General features: G+C 46.5%; 1 protein-coding gene across 8 annotated transcripts in view; it reads right to left on the minus strand.

The window, feature by feature from the left end:
* The window catches only part of ATP2B4 (ATPase plasma membrane Ca2+ transporting 4), a 116977-nt gene that overhangs the window by 27251 nt on the left and 68596 nt on the right, over window positions 1-21130 (minus strand). For all 8 annotated transcript variants that reach the window (XM_063716633.1, XM_054522671.2, XM_063716636.1 and 5 more), the window contains 13 exons: window positions 18106-18303; window positions 16743-17000; window positions 16144-16269; window positions 15552-15677; window positions 14399-14434; window positions 12679-12840; window positions 9261-9475; window positions 8381-8623; window positions 6945-7186; window positions 5382-5613; window positions 4356-4535; window positions 3239-3326; window positions 2216-2322 (listed from right to left, as the gene is read on the minus strand). In XM_063716633.1, coding sequence (XP_063572703.1) covers window positions 2216-2322; window positions 3239-3326; window positions 4356-4535; window positions 5382-5613; window positions 6945-7186; window positions 8381-8623; window positions 9261-9475; window positions 12679-12840; window positions 14399-14434; window positions 15552-15677; window positions 16144-16269; window positions 16743-17000; window positions 18106-18303 — 2213 coding nt within the window. The remainder of the gene's footprint in view (window positions 1-2215; window positions 2323-3238; window positions 3327-4355; window positions 4536-5381; window positions 5614-6944; window positions 7187-8380; window positions 8624-9260; window positions 9476-12678; window positions 12841-14398; window positions 14435-15551; window positions 15678-16143; window positions 16270-16742; window positions 17001-18105; window positions 18304-21130) is intronic.

Genomic DNA, 21130 nt, shown 5'->3' on the forward strand with positions numbered 1-21130 from the left:
AAACAATGTGGTTTACATTGAACATTTGCTTCCCTTTTGGGAGTCTGGAATTTTGGTATGTGCTAGGCAGAAGGTGCCTATGTGACCAGCCTCAAGAAAAACCTTGGGTACTAAGTCTGTGATGGGCTTCCCTAGGCAGAACATCACACATCTATTTCTGTGTTTTCATTAGTGGGGAAAGAATGGACTCTGTTTGACTCCTCATGAGAGGGAGAGCATAAGAAAGACTGCAAATAGATTTATCCAGATTCTGCCATTGTCTTTTTCTCTTATGATCCAACTGTATTCTTACTACATCACTGTTATGAATCTTAGTCATGCGTACAACTAGATGCCAAGTCCCATGAGTCCTCCTAGCAACCCCATGAATATAGGGGTGTTTTTGGGGACTTCCAACATAGAGATCCTGTAAGATCAGTGATTCTTGAAGTTTAGGGTACATAAGAATCACTGAGAGAGCCTGTCAAAACACAGTTAACAGATTTAACATAATTAATTAAGATTTCTGGGCCCCAATTTCAGGCTTTCCAATTCAGTAAATCTGGGGTGGGGCCTGAGTGGGTGAATCTGCATTCTATAGGTTTGTATAGAAACCTTCTATACAGCTGGTACAGCTACTGGTACAGCTGGAAGGAGGTGCACTCCAAGAGATAGGTTAAGAGACTTAACAGATGTATCAAATAATTGCAAGGTATGGATCTTCTCTGAATCCTGATTTGGGCAAATAAACTATAAAAACATTTGAGTCAGTTAGGAAAATGTGAACAAACTAGAAATTTCATGATAGTAAGGAAACATCAATTTTGTTCTGAGATAATGGTATTAAGATTCTTTTAGATATATAGATTATTGATACATACTTATTATTTAGAGGCATGTAATAAAAAATTTTTTTTGCCCCATATCCTCCCCCTACATAATGAAAAAAAAATTTTTTTGAGACGGAGTCTTGCTCTGTCACCCAGGCTGGAGTGCAGTGGCACTAACTCGGCTCATTGTAACCTCCGCCTCCCAGGTTCAAGCGATTCTCCTGCCTCAGCTTCTGGAATAGCTAGGATTACAGGCGCCTACCATCACGCCCAGCTAATTTTTGTATTTTTAGTAGAGCCGGGGTCTCACCATGCTGGCCAGACTGGTCTCGAACTCCTGACCTCAGGCGATCTACCCACCTCAGAGTAATCAATTAGTCAATGAGGGGGAATCTCTTTTGTTTTTTGAGACGGAGTCTAGCTTTGTCACCCAGGCTGGAGTGCAGTGGCATGATCTCGGCTCATTGCAACCTCTGCCTCCCAGGTTCAAGTGATTCTCCTGCCTCAGCCTCCCGAGTAGCTGGGATTACAGGTGTGAGCCACTGCACCTGGCCATGAAATTTTTAAGGATGAAATTACATGATGCCTTGCATTTGCTTCAAAACAATTCAGCTGAAGATTGGGGATGTAAATGGTGGGATCATTGAAACAAGATTGGCCATGTGTTGACCATAGTTGAAGCTGAGTGACAGGTACCTGTCAATTCTCCCTATTTTTGCATATTCTTGAAATTTCCTAGAATAAAACCCTTAAAAAAAAAAGAGTTCTCTAAAGATAGATGACTTCTTAAATGTCCTTCCACTGCTAAAAATCACCAACAGTTCAATCTGTATGGGAGGCTTATAATCATAAACTACTTGAGTGTGAGGATAGAATCTGGGGGGCTTCTAAACCTTTCTGAACATCAGAATTAACTGGTGTGCCTGTTTAAAAAAAAAAATTCTGGTATTCATCCTAGACCTACTGAATTAAGATGCCTAACTGTGGAGCCTTGGAACATGTGATTTTACATGAACTTTCCAAGTGATTCTGATGCTCTTGGCCTCAGAAGTGAAAAGCAGAATACCCAATGGTGCCAGCCACACAGTGCGCCTACCATAGGGAACACAAATCTTCTAGAGTTTGCCTAGTCGACAACATCACATGTTTATAGGCAAGTTTATGTTGGTCTGGCTTTCCTGCATATGATTCTTCATGAGTTCCCTCCCTCTTATCTATTCTTCATACTTGATGGGTCCCCAGTTACATATATCATGATTGGCCCAGTAGATAGGAGAGATGGAGTTGGACAAAAAAGCACCCCGTGGGCTATGCAGGTGTAGCAAGCAGCAGGCAACCAGAAGCCGGACCTGGCTTCCTGATGGAGAAGGCAGCTTGCAATCAGAGAGACACTGTGCTGAGCTTACCATGGCAAAACCAACATCCGCTTTCTTCAGAGCAGGCCCATCATTTGTGCCATCACCAGTGACAGCCACGACCTGCCGGTGTTCCCCAACAGTGCTGTCAATGATGCCTGGGAGAAACAGACACACCACAGTGAGCTTTCCTGGTCTCCCCCACCCCTCAGTTCCTACCACCCGCCACTCCTTCTACTTTCTTCTTTCCTTCCCTTTTCCCTTTCCTAGACGTTCTACAGGAACCACCTAAGGGCAGTAAGTTGTTTCATGGGTAGCACTGAACTAAGTTTGTCCTCATCTGGTACCTTACGGCAGCTATGAAGAACACATCGGATGGATTTCAAGGCAGAGACCTAGGGGTTAAACTGCACCATTTCCACCTACCAGCTGGGCAATTTGGGTAAGTTACTTGTGTTCTCTGCCTCAAACTTCCTCATTTGTAAAATGGGAATACCTGCCCTGCCTAGTTCACAGTACTATTGGTAAATAAGACATGATCATGTTTTTAAGAACCCAACAACTTGCCAGGCACGGTGGCTCACGCCTGTAATCCCAGCACTTTGGGAGGCCAAGGTGGGCGGATCACCTGAGGTCAGGAGTTTGAGACCAGCCTGGCCAACATGGTGAAACTTTGTCTCTACTAAGAATAAAAAATTAGCCAGGCATGGTGGCATGTGCCTGTAGTCCCAGCTACTCGGGAGGCTGAAGCAGGAGAATCGCTTGAACTCAGGAGGCGGAGGCTGCAGTAAGCCGAGATTGCACCACTCCACTCCTGCCTGGTTGACAGAGCAAGACTCTGTCTCCAAACATAAAAACAAAAAATAAAAAAATAAAAACCCAGCAACTTTATTGTGTGTCATACTCACCAAGGGCTCAGATGTTTGCTAATTGTATTTTCTCCCCACTAGCCTGGGAGCTCTCCTAGGACTTCCCTATTTGGACAGGAGAGTGGCTTTGGCTGGTGGTTCTTACCTGTCCTCGCCCTGGCCTGCCTTCAGCTGTTGCAGGCACCTATTTGGAAGCCAACCTCACCTTTCACCAGGGTGTGCTTGTCAGTGGGAGAAGATCGCGCCAGGACCCGAAGCTTAGGCCAGATCTTGTCCAGCTTTTCTTGCTCTACCTGCCAACACCAGACCACACCTGGATCAGTCAAACTCAGAAAAGCTATCCAGGAAAATCTTACTTCTCCACACACTCGGAGTCACTGGGAGATCGGGTACGCCACAGTCCCACATGAAAGTGTTATTCTGGATTCAGCAGAGATGAAACAGCCAACCAGTCTCCAAGGGTAGATTCATGGATGATGACCATTCAGGCCCTGTTTTTTTTCTTTTTCCTCCCGAGTCTCTACCTGGGAGCCAATCCCCCATTTCCCAGACCTTTAACGGGAGGTGGGCCAGGGTTGGCTCTTGGCTCGGGTGGGTAAAGTGGTGCTTCTGAGGTCTTAGGTTTGATTTCTATGTAGCTCAGGAAAGCTTGGATCTGTGCCACCACCAGACCACATTCTCCTTTAGCCACTGTTAGTCAAAGGGCAGGGACACAGGAGGGGTAGGCTAGGGGGAAGTCAGTATAAAAAACTGAAAAAGCAGAAAGACATGAAAAGTTAGTGACACTATCTCAAAAGATATCTCAAAAGCTCACTAGCTTCATTCACAAGCAACTCCCTACTCCCTTTTTTTTTTTTTTTTTTTTTTTTGAGACAGAGTCTCGCTCTGTTGCCCAGGCTGGAGTGCAGTGGCATGATCTTGGCTCACTGCAAGCTCCACCTCCTGGGTTCAAGCGAGTCTTCTGCCTCAGCCTCCCCAGTAGCTGGGACTATAGGTGCACGCCACCATGCCCGGCTAATTTTTGTATTTTTAGTAGAGACGGGGTTTCACCATTGTTGGCCAGGATGGTCTTGATCTCTTGACCTTGTGATCCACCTGCCTTGGCCTCCCAAAGTGCTGGGATTACAGGCGTAAGCCACCGCGCCTGGCTGGCAACTCCCAATGTTACCATATGAGCAGCTTTGGTACAAGGAGATGTTTCACTATGAATAGCTTTCACTTTAGAAACTACCCACTTTCCCACACATGACCCAGATGACTTATGCTAGAACCCGCCTTTTCCTTGTCAGGTGAGGTCCTGGTTCCCCCTAGCCAGGACCCACCTCGCCTTTCTCGTTGCGGATGAGCCGGTTGAATTCTTTGCCTTCTAAGCACAGGAAGTCATCCCCAGGTGTCAGAATGCCACATTTGGTGGCAATGGCCCGGGCTGTGTTGATGTTGTCACCTGTCACCATTCTGACAGTAATGCCAGCTTGTTTGCATTTGGCAATAGCATCTGGCACCTACGGAGAGTGAAGAAAGGGGAAGGGCGCAGATGAGGGTGGTGACCCTGGTAAACTGTCCCTGTTCATCTGTCCCTTAGTGGCAGACAGGAGAGAGGCACCCTAGAAGTGGTGCCATGCAGCATGGGCCAGGTCTGGTCATTTTGATATTGTTAGGTGCCACCTCACTTCTGTCCTACCCACAGTAGTCACATTTGAATTTGCCCTATCGTACCATGAGTTGAAAGGGAAAGTTGCTTTGGGAGCCAGGTGTAAAAACTTGCTCTTTCACTTACAATTGAGACTCCTCAGCAGGGCATGGATGGCTTTTTGCGATTTGGCCACTGCTTTCTTTTCTAGCAGAAGCTTTTTCCACTCTACACCCGCCTGGCCCATGCTCCAACCATATCAGCTCTTTGTAATTTCCCACATGCATGACACCCTCTCATGCCTCTGGGCCTTGACAATTAATAGTCCATCTGTCTAAACTTCTTAGAAGCAGAGACTTTTCAATCCCCTAGTGTCTAGAATAGTTATCAGCACACAGCAGGTACTCAAAAAGAATGTGTTGATTGAAAGGAGGGAGCTAAAGACAAAGTTGGTGTCCTGGTTAAATCGACCTCCTCACAACACTTAAGTACCAAATAATGAGCCCAATAAGCCCTTTGCTTCTCAACACTCAGACAGCATTAGTCCTAGGAATGCCACGTTCGATCAAACTGGCACTCCACAGCAGTCCTGTGAAGCAGGAAGCACAGAAACATCTATCCAAGCGAGAGGCAGTTAGGTTACCTACCTGGGGTCACAACTAGAAAGGGAACTAGTACCCCACTTCCTGAGACTCCTGGGTGCTTCCCACCCTCTCACCTCTGGGCGCACAGGGTCCTCAATGCCCACCACCGCAATACAGGTCAGTTCAGTGAGGATCTCATTCTCATTGTCCCAAGAGGGCTCTGTGTCATCGAAATCCCGGTAAGCTATGCAGATAGTCCGGAGTCCATCACAGGCCATGGGCTCGATGACAGTGCGTACCATATCATCTCTGTCTTTATTCTTGAATGGCACTGCTTCCCCTTTCCGGTCCAGGATTCGATTACACCTGGGGAGGTGCACAGTAAGAACGCGGTGTCTCCCTTCGCACTCAATACGTTTCTACAATCATTGACAGGCATTTTGGCAACTCTGTGTTATTCCTAAAGACATTGCTCCAAGTGTGGCCAAACATTTCCTTCATTCATCAACCAGCTGAGTCCCTCTTTCCAAGGTAGGTGGGCTGTGGATGGAGTAAGGTCTGGATATATAGAGAGTGGGATTCTCCTATGTCATCTGTTCTTACCCATATGTGAATGCAATGCAAGTCATTTGTGAATCACCTGCTCTTTTGAACTTCTTGAAGGCAGAGAGACTTTTTCAAATGAGTATTTAGAATAATGCTCACTGTGTGGTGGTGGTTTGGGGGAGGTTTCCTATACAAGAATGTGCTGATTAAAAGAAGGTGGCTAAAGCCATGTTGGGGCACTGGTTAATTCAGCTCTACTTAGGTATAGGGCCAACTTTTGATGATCTATGGGTAATTTATTAATAGTCACTTTTTTTTTTTTTTAAATGGAGTCTCACTCTGTCACCCAGGCTGGAGTGCAGTGGTATGATCTTAGCTCACTGCAACCTTCGCCTTCTGGGTTCAAGCGATTCTCCTGCCTCAGCCTCCTGAGTAGCTGGGATTATGGGCACGCACCACCATGCCTGGCTAATTTTTGTATTTTTTTTTTAGTAGAGACAGGATTTCACCATGTTGGTTGGGCTGGTTTCGAACTCCTGACCTCGTGATCCGCCTGCCTCAGCCTCCCAAAGTGCTGGGATTACAGGCGTAAGCCACTGCGCCTGGCCGAATAGTCACTTTTAAAGTTATGTAAATTCCCTGCAATCAGAAATGGGAATGGGAAGGAAAGAGAAGGAAAAGAGAACACAGAACAAACGTTTCTAGTACTTGTTATGTATAAGGCATTTTACATACATTGAATCATTTAGTTACAGTGGGGGGGTAGTACTTTTAGGAGCTGAGTACGGCTATCTCTGTTTTCAGATTAGGAAATGGAAACTTAGGATCATCCAGGTCTGAATCCTGGCTGTGCCACTATTAGCTGTATCACCTTGAGTGAGATACTTAACTTCCTTATATCTCTGTTTTCTCATCTGCAAAACAGGGATAATCATAGTACCCACCTTACTGAGTTGTGAGGATTAAATACAACAAGCCACCTTAAGCACTTAAAAAACATGCGTGGCCTGAGTAGACGCTTGGATATTAGTTATTATGTCACCACCTGGCTGGAGGGCTCCCTCATTCACATGGGTTCAGTGTGAGGTGTGCACCCATGCCTTCCTGAGGAGAGGATCTTGAAGGGAAGCAGAGTGGTCAGGGGTGCTCACTTGCGCAAGATGATCTCAGAGGCGCCTTTGCTGTACATACGGAAGCCACCGTTGGGATTCCTGATGACGGTGCTCATTGACTTGCGCACTGAGTTGAAGGTGTACACCTTGTAGAGCTTCTCCTCAGGCACTTCATTACGCACAGCCTGATAATCCTGCTTCAGATCTGTGACAAAGCCTAGCAGAGCACACTCGGTCTTGTTGCCCACCTGCCGAGGCAGGCCTCCCTCCTTCTCTGGAGGCTGGGAGAAGAAATATACACAGCACTATTGAGTAAGATGCCTTGACAAGGCAGAGAACTTAGGGAGAAAGAACTCATTTACAAAGCCTTCACATTATATACCCAGAGCTCATAGGGGAAATAACTTTTTTTTTTTTCTTTTTTGGAGACGGAGTCTCGCTCTGTTGCCCAGCCTGGAGTGCAGTGGCACGACCTCGGCTCACTGCAACCTCCACCTCCCAGGTTCAAGTGATTCTCCTGCCTCAGCCTCCTGAGTGGCTGGGACTACAGGTACCTGCCACCATGCCCAGCTAATTTTTGTATTTTTAGTAGAGATGGGGTTTCACCATGTTGGCCAGGCTGGTCTCGAACTCTTGACCTCAGGTGATCTGCCCATCTCAACCTCCCAAAGTGTTGGGATTACAGGCGTGAGCCACCGCACCTGGCATCTTTTTTCTTTTTCTTTTTGACATAGCGCCTTGCTCTGTTGCCCAGGCTCGACTGCAGTGGTGTGATCTCAGCTCACTGCAGCCTTGGCCTCTTAGGCTCAAGTGATCCTCCCACCTCAGCTTCTGGAGTAGCTGGGACTACAGGTGCGCAACCATGCCTGGTTAATTTTGTTTATTTTTGTAGAGATGAGGTCTCACAATATTGCTCAGGCTGGTCTCGAACTCCTGGGCTCAAGCGATCTTCCCACTTTGGCTTCCCAAAGTGCTGGGATTACAGATGTGAGCCACTATGCCCAGCCTGTTTTTTTTCAAGGGTAGGCAGAGAGGGGTCAGTGGTAACTGTGATCCTTGTGCCATCCAGGGCTTAGGGATTTTGTAGTTTGCTCTAGTGGTAGTGCTGTTGTCTTGCCTTGTGTGGGTCTTATTCTAATACACTGTGCTTGTTTCTGGAAAGTGAGTAATTTACTTCTGATAAGGCCAATTCTACTTTGGGTTACTTTCTACTTTCCCTCCTTAGAGACATTGCCTTTACATGCTAATTGGGAGGGTATTTCCTGGCCATAGATTCTTACAGGCCCTTACCTCCAACCCTCCATTCACTCCCAGGGATTTTTCTGTAGTCTCACCCAAACATGTTCACTCCAGAGTGAGAAATGGGATATAGGATGGCAATTTAGGCAGTGTAAACAATAAGGGGGTTCATTTCAGAGAAAATGTATGTTCCCTTCCAACCACCCACTCTGTGTCTACGCAAAGGAAATGCTTACCAGAATCTTGGAGGTATAAGCGCTGTTGATAGAAATGCCATTGACAATGAGGTCCAGGACTTTGGGCAGGAAGACATCAGGGCTTGGGATCTGATGGTAATGGATGCCCCCAATATAAGCTTGTACCACAGTCATGCGGTTCATGGTCAATGTGCCTGTCTTATCAGAGCAGATGGCAGTGGCATTGCCCATGGTCTCACAAGCATCCAAGTGCCGAACCAGGTTATTGTCTTTCATCATTTTCTACAAAGGAGAAGAGAAAAGACTTGAGAGGGGGACTAACTGGACTCTCCTAAATATAGGTCAAATGCCATTTCCTAGCCAACATCTCTCCACATTTCATCTTCCAGTCCCACACAAAAATCCAAGATACTGGCTGGGTGCAGTGATTCATGCCTGTAATTTCAGTACTTCGGGAGGCTGAGACGGGCAGATCACCTGAGGTCAGAAGTTCAAGACCAGCCTGGCCAACATGGTGAAACCCTGTCTCTACAAAAGATACAAAAAGTAGCTGGGCATGGTGGTGCACACCTGTAATCCCAGCTACTTGGGAGGCTGAGGCATGAGAATCACTTGAACCCGGGAGGTGGAGGTTGCATCACTGCACTCCAGCCTGGGTGACAGAATGAGACTCTGTCTTAAAAAAAAAAACAAACCAAGATACCATTTTTGTCATTCTCTTAAGATTCTACTGGGTCATTTCAACATTGATGCATCTGACAGAGATGGTCCTTCCATAATACCAGGGACTTCTGCTCTTGTGAGGCACCAGCCAAAGTTTATAGACGATAGAATGGCTTATCTTTTCACTAAAGGTTACATGGTATCCTTCCCTCCCATCTCTATCCTAAAGGAAGAGATAGGATTGTTCTAGTCTCACCTTCACAGAGTAGGCCAGTGAGATGGTGACAGCCAGAGGCAGCCCCTCTGGCACAGCCACCACCAGTACGGTGACGCCAATGATGAAGAACTTGACAAAGTACTGGATGTAGATGGGAGTACACTCAGGGAGCCATGGTCTGCGATTTATCACAAAGTTGTCAATCACAAAGTATAGAATCAGGATGAAAACCGTGAGAGCAGACATGAGCAGACCTGTCCAGAGAAACAAGTCACATGAACCCAGGCCTGAGGGCAGTCCTAGGGCCCTAGCCAGAGATAGATTGGCATCAGTTGTAGCCTTTGTTGCCAATTATTAAAACCACCATCACCAGGAAGACTTACTAAAATCCCCGCCCATTCTCTGTTGCTTGTACGTTATAGCATAGGGAACAGACACTGGTTTCATATTTCAAAGACACAGGTTCTATTCTCAGCACTGCACTAACTTGACTTGTGGCTTTGGACAAGTCAGTGACCCTCTCTGGGCCTGTTTCCTAGATCAAATTCCTCATTCATAAATCAGGGGGTTGATCTGTTTCCTGAAACAGCATTCTACGATCCTATTCCACACCCACCCTCTCCCTACGATTCATAATGTCATGACTGTACTTGTCCATTTCCTAGTAGTTTATCAATTTTGACTTCTCCCCTACTAACCTCTGAATGTTGGACAATTCACAACTTGTTTACAGCAATGCCTCTATGGTGCTAGCGTATCACCTGCATGACTAACTCTTAGAACAGTGCTTCCCAACCTTTCTCTTGTCACGGCACACATAGAAGATGCCAATAATAGTAAATATTTATGTGGGCACCTGCTGTGGGCCAGGCAAGCACTTCACAACAACCCTGTGAAATAGGTTACTATTATTACCCCCTTTTTAAAGATGAGGAAATGAAAGTACTGAGAGGTCTTTGGTACGGGCCATTGGTAGAGTAACCAAACCATCCTGAGACTACTGAACAGTTTCCAGGGATGTGGGGCTTTGTTAAAATTGAGAAAATCCCAAGCAAACTGGGATGGTTGGCTACCCTACACATTACAGTACGTGAAAGAATCTGCTCAAGGTCAAAGTCGACTGGCCTAGGGGTTCTGATTGCCATGGGTGCTGCCTGGATGCTTTGAGGGTTGATGGAATCAATATCTGGGGACAACTGTCCCTAACTGTGGCACAATATTTGGGAAAAGCTCTGCTTTAAATCATTGTCCGGTTTTAGTTTTTGCTTTTCCCAAGGGCCTGATGATTTGGGGGCCTCCAAGCAAGGCTAGAGATGATGATATCAATGAAAGCAAATTCTTCTGTACTTTGCTTGATTAGGGCCAGGACTCAGGAGGAGAAGCAAGCCACTGAGGGTGCAAAATTCAAGAAGGAACTCACTCTCCAGGTGGTGGAAGGCATCTGACTTGCCTCACCCTATTCCTGGACTGGCCTAATATATAAAATAAAGCAACAGAGGAGACTAGTGGCCAGCCATCAGGTAGCTTGCACTCTCTAAGAAGAACAAGGCAGGGGTCAGGTACAGTGGCTCACGTCTGTAATCCCAGCACTTTGGGACACTGAGGACGGCAGATCACTTGAGGCTATGGGATTCCTTGAGTCCAGGGGCAGATCGCTTGAGGATAGGAGTTTGAGACTAGCCTGCCCAACATGGCGAAAACCTGTCTTTACTAAAAATTAGCCAGGCATGGTGATGCACGTCTGCAATCCCAGCTACTCGGGAGACTCACTTGAATCCCGGAGGTGGAGGTTGCAGTGAGCCAAGATTGCATCACTGCACTCCAGCTTGGGTGACAGAGTGAGACTTTGTCTCAAAAACAAACAAACAACAACAACAACAACAACAAGGCAAGGATTAGGAGAATAGTACAAGGGTTAGGTGGGGTATATTTAATGTTTCAAACCTGTGTGTTTGATTCTGCACCTGCAATTCATCTCATCCATGTATAGTTTATATGCAGGAGATTTCACAGTAGTTAAAATTAGCTGGGTACCAGAATGAACACGAAGAGGTTAGGCCAACTCAGTCCAATAGAGCTTTCTGTGATGCTTAAGAAGTTCTCTATTTGTGCTGTCCAATATAACAGCCACTACTAGCACATGTGACTCATGACCAACTAAAATTTACCCCAGCAACTGGATTTTTAACTTTATTTACTTTTAATTAATTTAAATTGCAGCAGCCACATGTGGTGAGTGGCTGCTATGGTGGGTAGCATAGATCCCTGCCATCCAATGTGTGCAAACTGAATCAGCGGTGCTGGCATCCTGTGGGGGCTTATTAGGAATGCAGAATCTCAGGCTCCACACCAGACTTCCTTAACTGAATCTTCACTTTAACAAGAACCCCAGGTAAGTTGTATACAGCTGTATAAAGTGCAGAGGTATGCTGATTATGATTGTGGTAAACAGAAAGGTGGAATCAGAGAATAAACAGTGGTAAAAGACTATTCTCTGGCAGGGTGCGGTGGCTCATTCCTGTAATCCCAGCACTTTGAGAGGCCGAGGTGGGCGGATCACTTGAGGCCAGGAGTTCGAGACCAGCCTGGCCAACATGGTGAAACCCCATCTCTACTAAAAATACAAGAATTAGATGGGCATGGTGGTGTGCACCTGTAGTGCCTGCTACTTGGGTGGCTGAGGCAGGAAAATCGCTTGAACCCAGGAGGTGGAGTCTGCAGTGAGCTGAGATGGTGCCACTGCACTCCAGCCTGGGCAATAGAGGAAGACCCCATCTCAAAAAAAAAAAAAAAAAAAAAAAAAAAAGACTGTTCCTTGAGGGATATGTCCACTAAAGTAGCAATCTTCTATTTCTTCTTCCCACTCCCCTTTCTCCCCTTCCATTGAAAGAAGGTGGTAAGACAGGAAAATGTAGAGGCAAGTGATGGAGAAGCCACTTCCTCTTATGCAGAGTGCATTTAGTTACCTCTCTTTGGGAGAGAGCCTCTCTAACCACAGCCTTCCTTCTTCCTCCAGTCCTTACTTGGTATTTATTGCTCTGTGCTTGGCCAGATCCTACTGCTATGCTAGGGAATTGACTCTAGCAAGCTGCAGCCTTCTCTATCTTTAAGGAATTTACAACCCAAAACAAGAGACAGGTAAGCAGTTATTAAAGTCTTCCTTCTTGCTAATGTAAATCTCCCCTGCTGTAATATATGCTCTTTACTTCTCATTCATTTGGATTAAGAGATCTCAGGGCCATTAACCCTTACACACAGGAAAACATTTCTCTCTGAAAAAGCCTAGGGAGCGACCAAACAGTGGCGGAGATAGGGAAACAGCCGCCTAGCCCCAACTAGCCATCCTGAAGTTTCAGCTTCTTTCTGCCAGTCTCGGTCGGTGCAGAAAGAAGGGGATAAAAGTGATGAGGATCCAAGACAACACTGATAAATCACAACAAGGCTCTACCCTACTCACCGGCTTTCCCAATCTGAACAGCCAGGCGAGTCAGCTTGCCCTGCAGCACTGACTTCTCCTTTTTAGGCACCTTGACTGCCTTCTTGTCCTTTTCCTCATTGTCGGTTCCCTCCTGGCTGTTGAGTGGCTGGATTTCCAGGGCCACTCCGTCTTGGGTCTTTGCTGGAGTGTACACACAAATAGGACAGGTGAGCAGGCAAGGTGGTAGCACTGAGTGGCAGGCAGGTGGAAACCAGAAAACCTTCCTGTCTCTTTCCCGGAATATACCTTGGACCCTGACATCAGTTCCGACCACTCCCAACCCATGCTAGACATGGAACTTGGCTTCAACACTCTATTAGGGCCTTTGGAATAATATGCTAATGACTTCAGATGAAACTGGGGTTCTTTTAGGGTATGGATTTCTTCTTCAGTGGCAGCTTCCTGGCACTACCTCAGAGTCCCAAGCCAGGTTTATTCCAGCAAGGGGATTAATCATGTCACTAAGCACTATTAAAACAACCATCCTTCCTGGAACTTAGTGCTTAAAATAGTGAATCTTTACTGCAGAAAGGGGCTAAAGGAGAGGGTTGGCAGATGTTTCTAGAGCACAAGACTGCTCTGTTAAATGGTTTATCTCTCTCTCTCTCTCTCAATTGTCAGGGAAGAAACACATACTCCCAGACCCAGGGTATTTTCCAGCCCCTTCTAGCAGTTGAAGGATAGGAAAAGAAAATTCCCTTTCTTCCCTGCCTGACAAAGGTAGAGAGATACAGAGTGGGAACTGGGGTTAAGTCTTTTGGGGAAGAGGGAAGAAGCTGGTGTGAGGGACCTCCTGGAATAAGAGAAGGCAGGGAAAAAGAGAGACATATAAATCCATTTTGCTTTTAAAAGAAGAGTTAAAGACCTAAAATTAAAGAATTATTTCTGTTTAGCCCTGGTTTTCCAATGTGATGACTTTATTTCTAAAGACTGCTGTCATGTGGGTTACAAAGTAAAAACAAATCTCTAGGAGCGTCACAAGACAGTAGTTCCTGCTGGCTCCCAGTACCACTCCACTTTCACCCCTGCAGGGCTCAGCCCCTTGCTTAGGGATACCCTTCCTGAGTAGTCCCTGCTGTCAGACTCACAAACAAGAAGACAGAGACAGAATGTGAACACAGTCACCAAAAGAGAAACACACATCAGATCAGGAGGAAGAAAACAGACTGTGGCGAGAACAAAGAAGGGAGGGGGGGAGAGAGGTACAGAGAAAGGGCTCTCTCCAAGCACCCCTGAGAAGACCAGCAGAGAAGGGATCCAGACCAGAAGAGGACACTTATGAGGAAGCTAGCAAGAGGAGGGTGCAGGGACTGCCCACCCCACCTCCCTCCACCATGAGGACCCTGAACTCTTCCAACCCAGAAACTGATGACTGTTGGTGTTTAAATCAGGCTGAGGGCAATGAAGCAGAGTTCAGCTCCCTAGGAAGAGCAGATCAATCCTACACACTCCCCAAGAGAAACCTTGACATGACGTTCTGTGAGCCAACAGCAGAGGGTGCTGTTGTCCCATCCTAGATTGGGATCAGGACCTTGAGATCACCCGAAAAATCTCTGCACCTTCCTCAGGATGAGGTATCTGAGCCACAGCAGCAGATAACAGATTTATGGAGAGGAAAAGGGAGAAGGAAGATGGCCTGGAAAGGTCTGGTTTGAGTGTGGGCAGGTAGAGATGGTAAATGAGTAGTTGGAGAGGTTACCTTTGTTGCGATTTTCAGGGACTCCTTGTTTTTTACCTGTTTGAACAAGAAAGAAAAAAGTGGGGTCGAAACCCAAAGTGACTATTAAGAGATCCAATTTGTTGGTCCTGCTCAGAACCCAGAAGGACGACAGCAAAGTGTTTGGGTTGCAGGGAAGGGACATAAACGTAAAGGAAGCTCACATCTCTGTTTTCATTCATTCTTGCTAGAGGCTCTCATGAATCCTCGGGATATCCACCAAAACGCTCATGTGGGTGAGTGCATACTCACACCTGAGGTGCTTTCTCTTGCTCCTGGCCTGAGTCACATTGCTCGGAAAAATGGGGTGGGGATTAGGAAGTGAGAGGTTTGAACTGTTTCTGCCTGATGGCAAAGACTTTGAAAGGTGTCTCCGTGTTACTTCAACAGCACCAGGCAAGCGTCCTCCTTATTCATCTGCAGGCAGCTGCAGAAATGAATTGTTTAGTTCCTGAGATAATGTGTTGTTTCCTGTTCATAAACTGTCCTCCACTAAACAGGTCAAGATGATTCTCTAGCCAAGTGGTAGAAACCTTCTCTCCCCTAAGGGAAGAAGGAATGCTTAGGGAAACGTGTAGACTTGGTTTTAGTATCTTTTCCTCTTTCTCCCTCTTATTCTTTCCCTCAGGAATAACTGAGTGGCAAAGACTGAACTAACTGTTCCTACTCTTCTAGCTGTGTGTGTCTTCCACTGAGAGCCCACAGTTTCGGCAGAAATCTATTTTATTCTTCTGGCCAATTTTCTCTTAGTCTTGATGTTCGTTTAAACCCTCATCTTTGAGGAAGAAAGTTGGGGAAGGAGGGGGAGTACACGGAAGGCATTTGGGGCTACTAGCACCTAGCCAGTTTATTTAGGGCAGGCTTTATAACTCATCCCTTTACAAGCTACCATTAGACACAAAAATCAAGGCTCAAATTCAACCTGATTTGGGAGCCTAGAGCCAGGATCTGGTTTTCATCAGAGCTCCCTGGAGCCAAGGATTTACATCTTTATCTCAGTAAGGAGTTTGGATATCTGCTTTCTTCATCTCAGCAGATTCTTCCAACCATGCTTTCTATCCAGATCTGCTCCCTCGCTTCCTTGTTTGTCCATGGGAATGACAGGAAAGAGAATCTCATTCCAGATGCCCCTTACCTTTCTTCTTCTTCTCCCCTTCGTCATCCTCATTGACCCCCAAGAGAGTAAGGATGATTCCAGTCTGAGAGTTGACACCAACAGCTGTCACCACCATCCGGCCAGAACCTTCCATGACATGGGTCCCTACACGGGAAAGGAGAAGATGGGAAGGAATGGGTTTTTTAATAACTAGACATGATTTGGTATGAAACACAAACTTAGAAGAAAAAATAGTCCTCCCTACCCCATGGATAATGATGTGCTTAGCACAGTAGGAAAAGGTCAAGAGCTGGGCGCATTTAAAACAGACCAGACAAATTGGGAGTAAGGAGGAAAATGTGTCTAACCACTTTAGGGTAAGCCCTCCCTCCTGCCCCTGCCACCCCTGCAACCAGCAAAGCCCCTTCAAGGCCCTTATAACACTTGTTTCATGGAAAACTTCATTTAGGCTGCCTGATATCCTTGTATTCCACCCACCAAAATGCTGTTGCCCCAGCTGAACCCCAGGGAAGGAGATGGGACAGAGTCAGAAGAGAGAACAGGGTCTGGATCCTGTGGCCTAGGTGTTTGCAGGGAGGTAAATGGGAACTTGGGTAGCCAGGGCCTATACCTGAGAGCAACATGGGGTCTTTGTCCAGGGACTTCTTGACATGGTCGGATTCCCCTGTCAGAGAGCTCTCATCAATCTTCAGATCATTCCCTTGGATCAGGATCCCATCTGCAGGCAGCAGATCACCTAGAGCACAAAGGGGAAGGAGGGACAGTGAAGGAGATAGTAAGAGACTGGCTGAGGTTAGGGACCTCCAACTCCTTCAACCCTATCTCACGGCTGTTCCCATGGGCCCTATCTAGAGAGCAATGGCCGGGAGTACATGGAGACTCTTTACAAGTCTTCAGCTCTGTACAACCTGGGAGAATTTATAAATTCAAACTCTTATTCATCCCCAACACCTTTCCATGGCCTGAATGTTATACACTTTTAACCCTAAGACATACAGGGTACAAGTCTGACAATCTTGCGACAGAGTTTCAGCTACTCCTTTCTGAAATGCCTTCCCACAACCTCTTTAAACTCTAACCTAGAAGTGAATACAATTTTGGATCTTATCTTTTTGGGTTTTCAGCAATTCCCAGCCCCCTCATGGCAAAGGACCTATCCCTTAAATGGGGGTGGTGGTGGGGTAAGCAAAAGAAACACGGAGCTCTCACCGTATTTGACTTGGGCAATATCACCAACCACAATCTCAGCCACAGGGAGCTGGATGAGTTGACCATTTCGGATGATGGAGAACTTTTGCTCCTGTTCAATGCGGCTCTGCAGTCCCCGGAATTGCTTCTCTTTGCTCCAATCATTAAAGGCAGTCACTAACACCACGATGATCACTGAGAAAAGGATGGCTGCCCCCTCAATCCAGCCAGCTTGTGCCTCATTTTCATCTTCTGGGGTAGTTGCAACTTGACCACACACTATCCCAGGAAGGGAGAGAAATAGTCACTGAAGGGCTTTTGTTGACATTAAGAAATGGGAGTAGTGCTTCCCCAATCCCCCCAAGATAGAAAGTCAGGAAAAGTGAATCATAGCAAATACAACTGTTGGCTGGAAGAGGATATCAGAGGATAGCAGGATTGAATATTGTCTTATCACCAGTGTAACTATTTATGTTAATCCAAAAGAGGCAAATGACTAAATAGTACAAACTATCAAATTTAGGCAAGTCACATGTAAGATCACACTTACGGTTCCCAACATGGTCAGGCTTTCACTACTGTTTCCCATCATGCCAGACAATTGGTGGCGGGGGGCACTTTGAGGTGTAGGGTTTTGTTGGTTGGATAAGGGTAGAGAATTCCTGGCTGGGGATGTTGGTTCACACCTGCAATCCCAGCACTCTGGGAGGCCAAGGCAGGCAGATCGCTTGACCCCAGGGGTTTGAGACCAACCTGGGCAACACAGTGAGACCTTGTCTCTATGTTATAAAAATTATTAAATAGGCCGGGCAAGTGGGTCACGCCTATGATCCCAGAACTTTAGGAGGCCAAGGCAGGTGGGTCACCTGAGGTCAGGAGTTTGATACCAGTCTGGCCAACACGGTAAGGCCCTGTCTCTACTAAAAATACAAAAATTAGCCAGGCGTGATGGCACACACCTGTAATCCCAGCTACTCAGGAGGCTAAGGCACGAGAATCACTTGAACCCAGGAGGTTGCAGTGAGCCCAGATCAAGCTGCTGCACCCAGCCTGGGTGACAGAGCAAGACTCCATTAAAATAATAATAATTATTATTATTAATAAAGAAATAAAATGTCTTAAAAGGGTAGAGGATTCCTGACATTCTGAAAAAGGGTTTAATAGAAGACAGAAGGTGGGGATGGGGTGGGGAGGAACCCTTGGAATAAGGATGAGTTGGAAGAATAGCATAGTAGCTACTGCTTGGTTTCCTTTGGAAAGCCCACTCTGGATAATGGGGGAAATGTTTTAAGCTATAACCTGTCAGCCACCAATACTAAGTGCTTGGTGGTGGTGGTGGAAAGAACCCAGATAAGAGTCACACTGAGCTGTTTAGGACACTCACGTTCATTTTCTTCACCAGCAGGGCGATAAAAGGACAGGACCAGGGAGATGATGGCTGCAATCTCCAGGATGATGAGTGTGACATCTTGAAGAGCTTCCCACACTAATTCTAAGAAAGTCTTGGGCTTTTTGGGGGGGATCACGTTGTGTCCAAACACCTGCCTACGTTTCTCCAGATCTGCAGGGTTCCCAGACAGACCTGAAAAGGAGACAGGAGTGGATGAATGAACGTAGCAAAAAAGGAAAATGATAAAAGGCAGTTTTGAAGTGGCAGTGAGCCATGATCATGTCATTACACTCTAGCCTGGGCAACAGAGAGAGACACTGTCTCAAAAATAAATAAAATAAAGAGGCCAGGCATGGTGGCTCACGCCCGTAATCCTAGCAATTTGGGAGGCCAAGATGGGTGAATTGCTTATGTTTAGGAGTTTGAGACCAGCCTGGACAACATGGTGAAACCTTGTCTCCACAAAAAAGACAAAAATTAGCCAGGCATGGTATGGTGCACCTGTAGTCACAGCTACTCAGGAAGCCGAGGTGGGAAGATTGTTTTGACCTCAGAAGTTTGAGGCTGCAGTGAGCAGCAGTGATCACGTCATTGCACTCCAGCCTGGGCAACAAAGTGAGACCTTGTCTCTAAAATAAAATAAATAAAAAAGACCCTTTGCTTTCTGATTTGCTCAAGTATGAGATCCAGTTAGAGACAACCATCCTAATCTGCCCAGGACTTAGAGAGGGTGGAACTTTCAGTCTAAAAATGGGCAAAATGAAACTAGTCAGCCATGGGACCACTCACTTATCTTAGTAACAAGTATAAGCTGGATAAATTCTTAACCAGACATAAAATCTTATCTGCTACTGATTGAGTATGCCCCAGGCTCCAGCTCTGAGAACATAAATATTAAAGTGGTTCTTGGGATTCACATAGAACTTTTATGTCATATTAACAGGTAAATGCTGCAGTGATTTAAATGCAGAGTGAGCTGCCATCCATTGGCTGACACACAAAGGCCAAGAAGAACAAGCTCCTTGCTCAAGGTCATGCAAGATGGAGGCAGAGCCCACACATGTGTCCTGATTCTAAGATCCAGGAGATTTAGGGGAGCATCAGAGCAGAGTCTTTGAGACTATAACTTGTGGGCATTCCCTTTAAGTACATGTGCCCCTCTTTTGTCACACACATATACACACCTGTGTGCCTAGGCGTGTGCATGTACACACACTCACAGAGCCACAACCACACACCACTGAGAGATACTACCATTCTACTAAGGACTAAGTAGGTACTAAGGGAAGTACTACTACTCAGATCGAATAAAAAGAGAACAAGAAAGGTGAGGCCACAAAGTTTTCAGATACTACGCAGTACTTGATTAGTAGCATCCTCTCTACCAACATACGTTTGCTTACATACCTGTGTGTACACACACCACATACCACACACACTATACAGACACATACACACCACAAACCACATACACCACTCACATCACACACCATATACACAATATACAGACACATACACACCAAACACAAACCACATACACAATACATACCACACAGATATATGACACACACACACACAGACCACACACCACATACATACCACACCTACTCCCTAGGCACTTTCCCAGAGGGACAAGAGATAGATAGAATTATTCTCAGTGCTTTCCTTATATTTGGGTCCTTTCATGGGTCCCCAGGTGGGGCTACTCTTGAAGGTAAGAGGGGCAATCCTACCATGGCGATTAATGCCGGTTGGTAGTCATCAAGTTGTTTATACGCTGAGGCAAATTAGTCCTGGTTTTGGCACTGGAAGCTGTTGGCTGCCGGTTTGAAGGGTTTCCCAGAGGCAGGGTAGGGCGACTTTTGTCTTGAAAAAAGGTTAGCAGCTGAGGAGGGTCAGAATCAGAGGAAGGGAACTTCAACTGAGCTTCACAGAGAGAAGAAGTGGATGATAGGGGCTGCAGGGACAAAACGGAGGCAAAGGACTTGGATGCCAGAGGCCTTCTTTACACTTTAGTCAATGTGAAGGGCTATTCTGTTGCTGAGCAAGGAATGCAGACGTGGTATACGGGCAAATGTCTACTCTTCACTGAAAATCTTCACTGAATAGAACCCAAGAGTGAGCCGGGCGTGGTGGCTCATGCCTGTAATCCCAGCACTTTGGGAGGCCAAGGTGGGTGTATCACTTGAGGTCAGGAGTTTGATACCAGCCTGGCCAACATGGTGAAACCTCGTTTCTACTAAAAATACAAAAAAATTAGCCGGGTGTGGTGGCGCATGCATGCCTGTAATCCCAGCTACTAGGGAGGCTGAGGCAGGAGAATTGCAATCTGGGAGGCAGAGGTTGCAGTGAGCTGAGATCATGCAACTGCACTCCAGCCTGGGCGAGAGAGAGACTCTGTCTCAAAAAAGAACCCAGGAGTGTTACCTTAAGTGTCAAAAGGAGAGATTTGGGTTAGGACCTGAGGAAGACATCTGGACAGATAAAGATTTTGAAAATGGGAAAATAGGTACCCAAGGGAGCATTATTTGCAGAATTTGGGATGGCCTCCATTTCCCTATCCTATAAAACAAAAAGCATCAGGAGACATACATAAGATACTCATCTGTCTGGGAAGGTAGATGTGGGGGGTGGGAGATGAAAGTGGGGGGCAGGGGATGAACTGGCGTCCACACCTGTGCAGTTAGGGGTGTGAGGGCCCTCTTTTGAGACCACATTCACCTGCTAGTGCTTAGGAGAGAGACACAGGAGCTGGTTAGGGAAGTGGTGCCTGATGTCTTATCCAGGGTCTCCTGACTCCCAGTGCCCGAGCACATCACCCTGGCCTCCAACTTAGGGGCACAGCTGAGCCCCGCAGAGCTGTGAGGTTTGGCCAAACCTCTAGAAGCAAATTGGGTTGCTCCCCAGAGGCTCTCTGCCCCCACCAGCCTGAGAAGTCAGGTTCCCAGTAGGAGGGAAAGCCAGGGCCTGGGAAAGGAGTGTTCTGGGCAGGGAATCTTTAGCCCCAGACAGGCAGAGG

Source organism: Pongo abelii, chromosome 1, assembly GCF_028885655.2.
Source record: "Pongo abelii isolate AG06213 chromosome 1, NHGRI_mPonAbe1-v2.0_pri, whole genome shotgun sequence".
Classification (NCBI taxonomy): Eukaryota; Metazoa; Chordata; class Mammalia; order Primates; family Hominidae; genus Pongo; species Pongo abelii.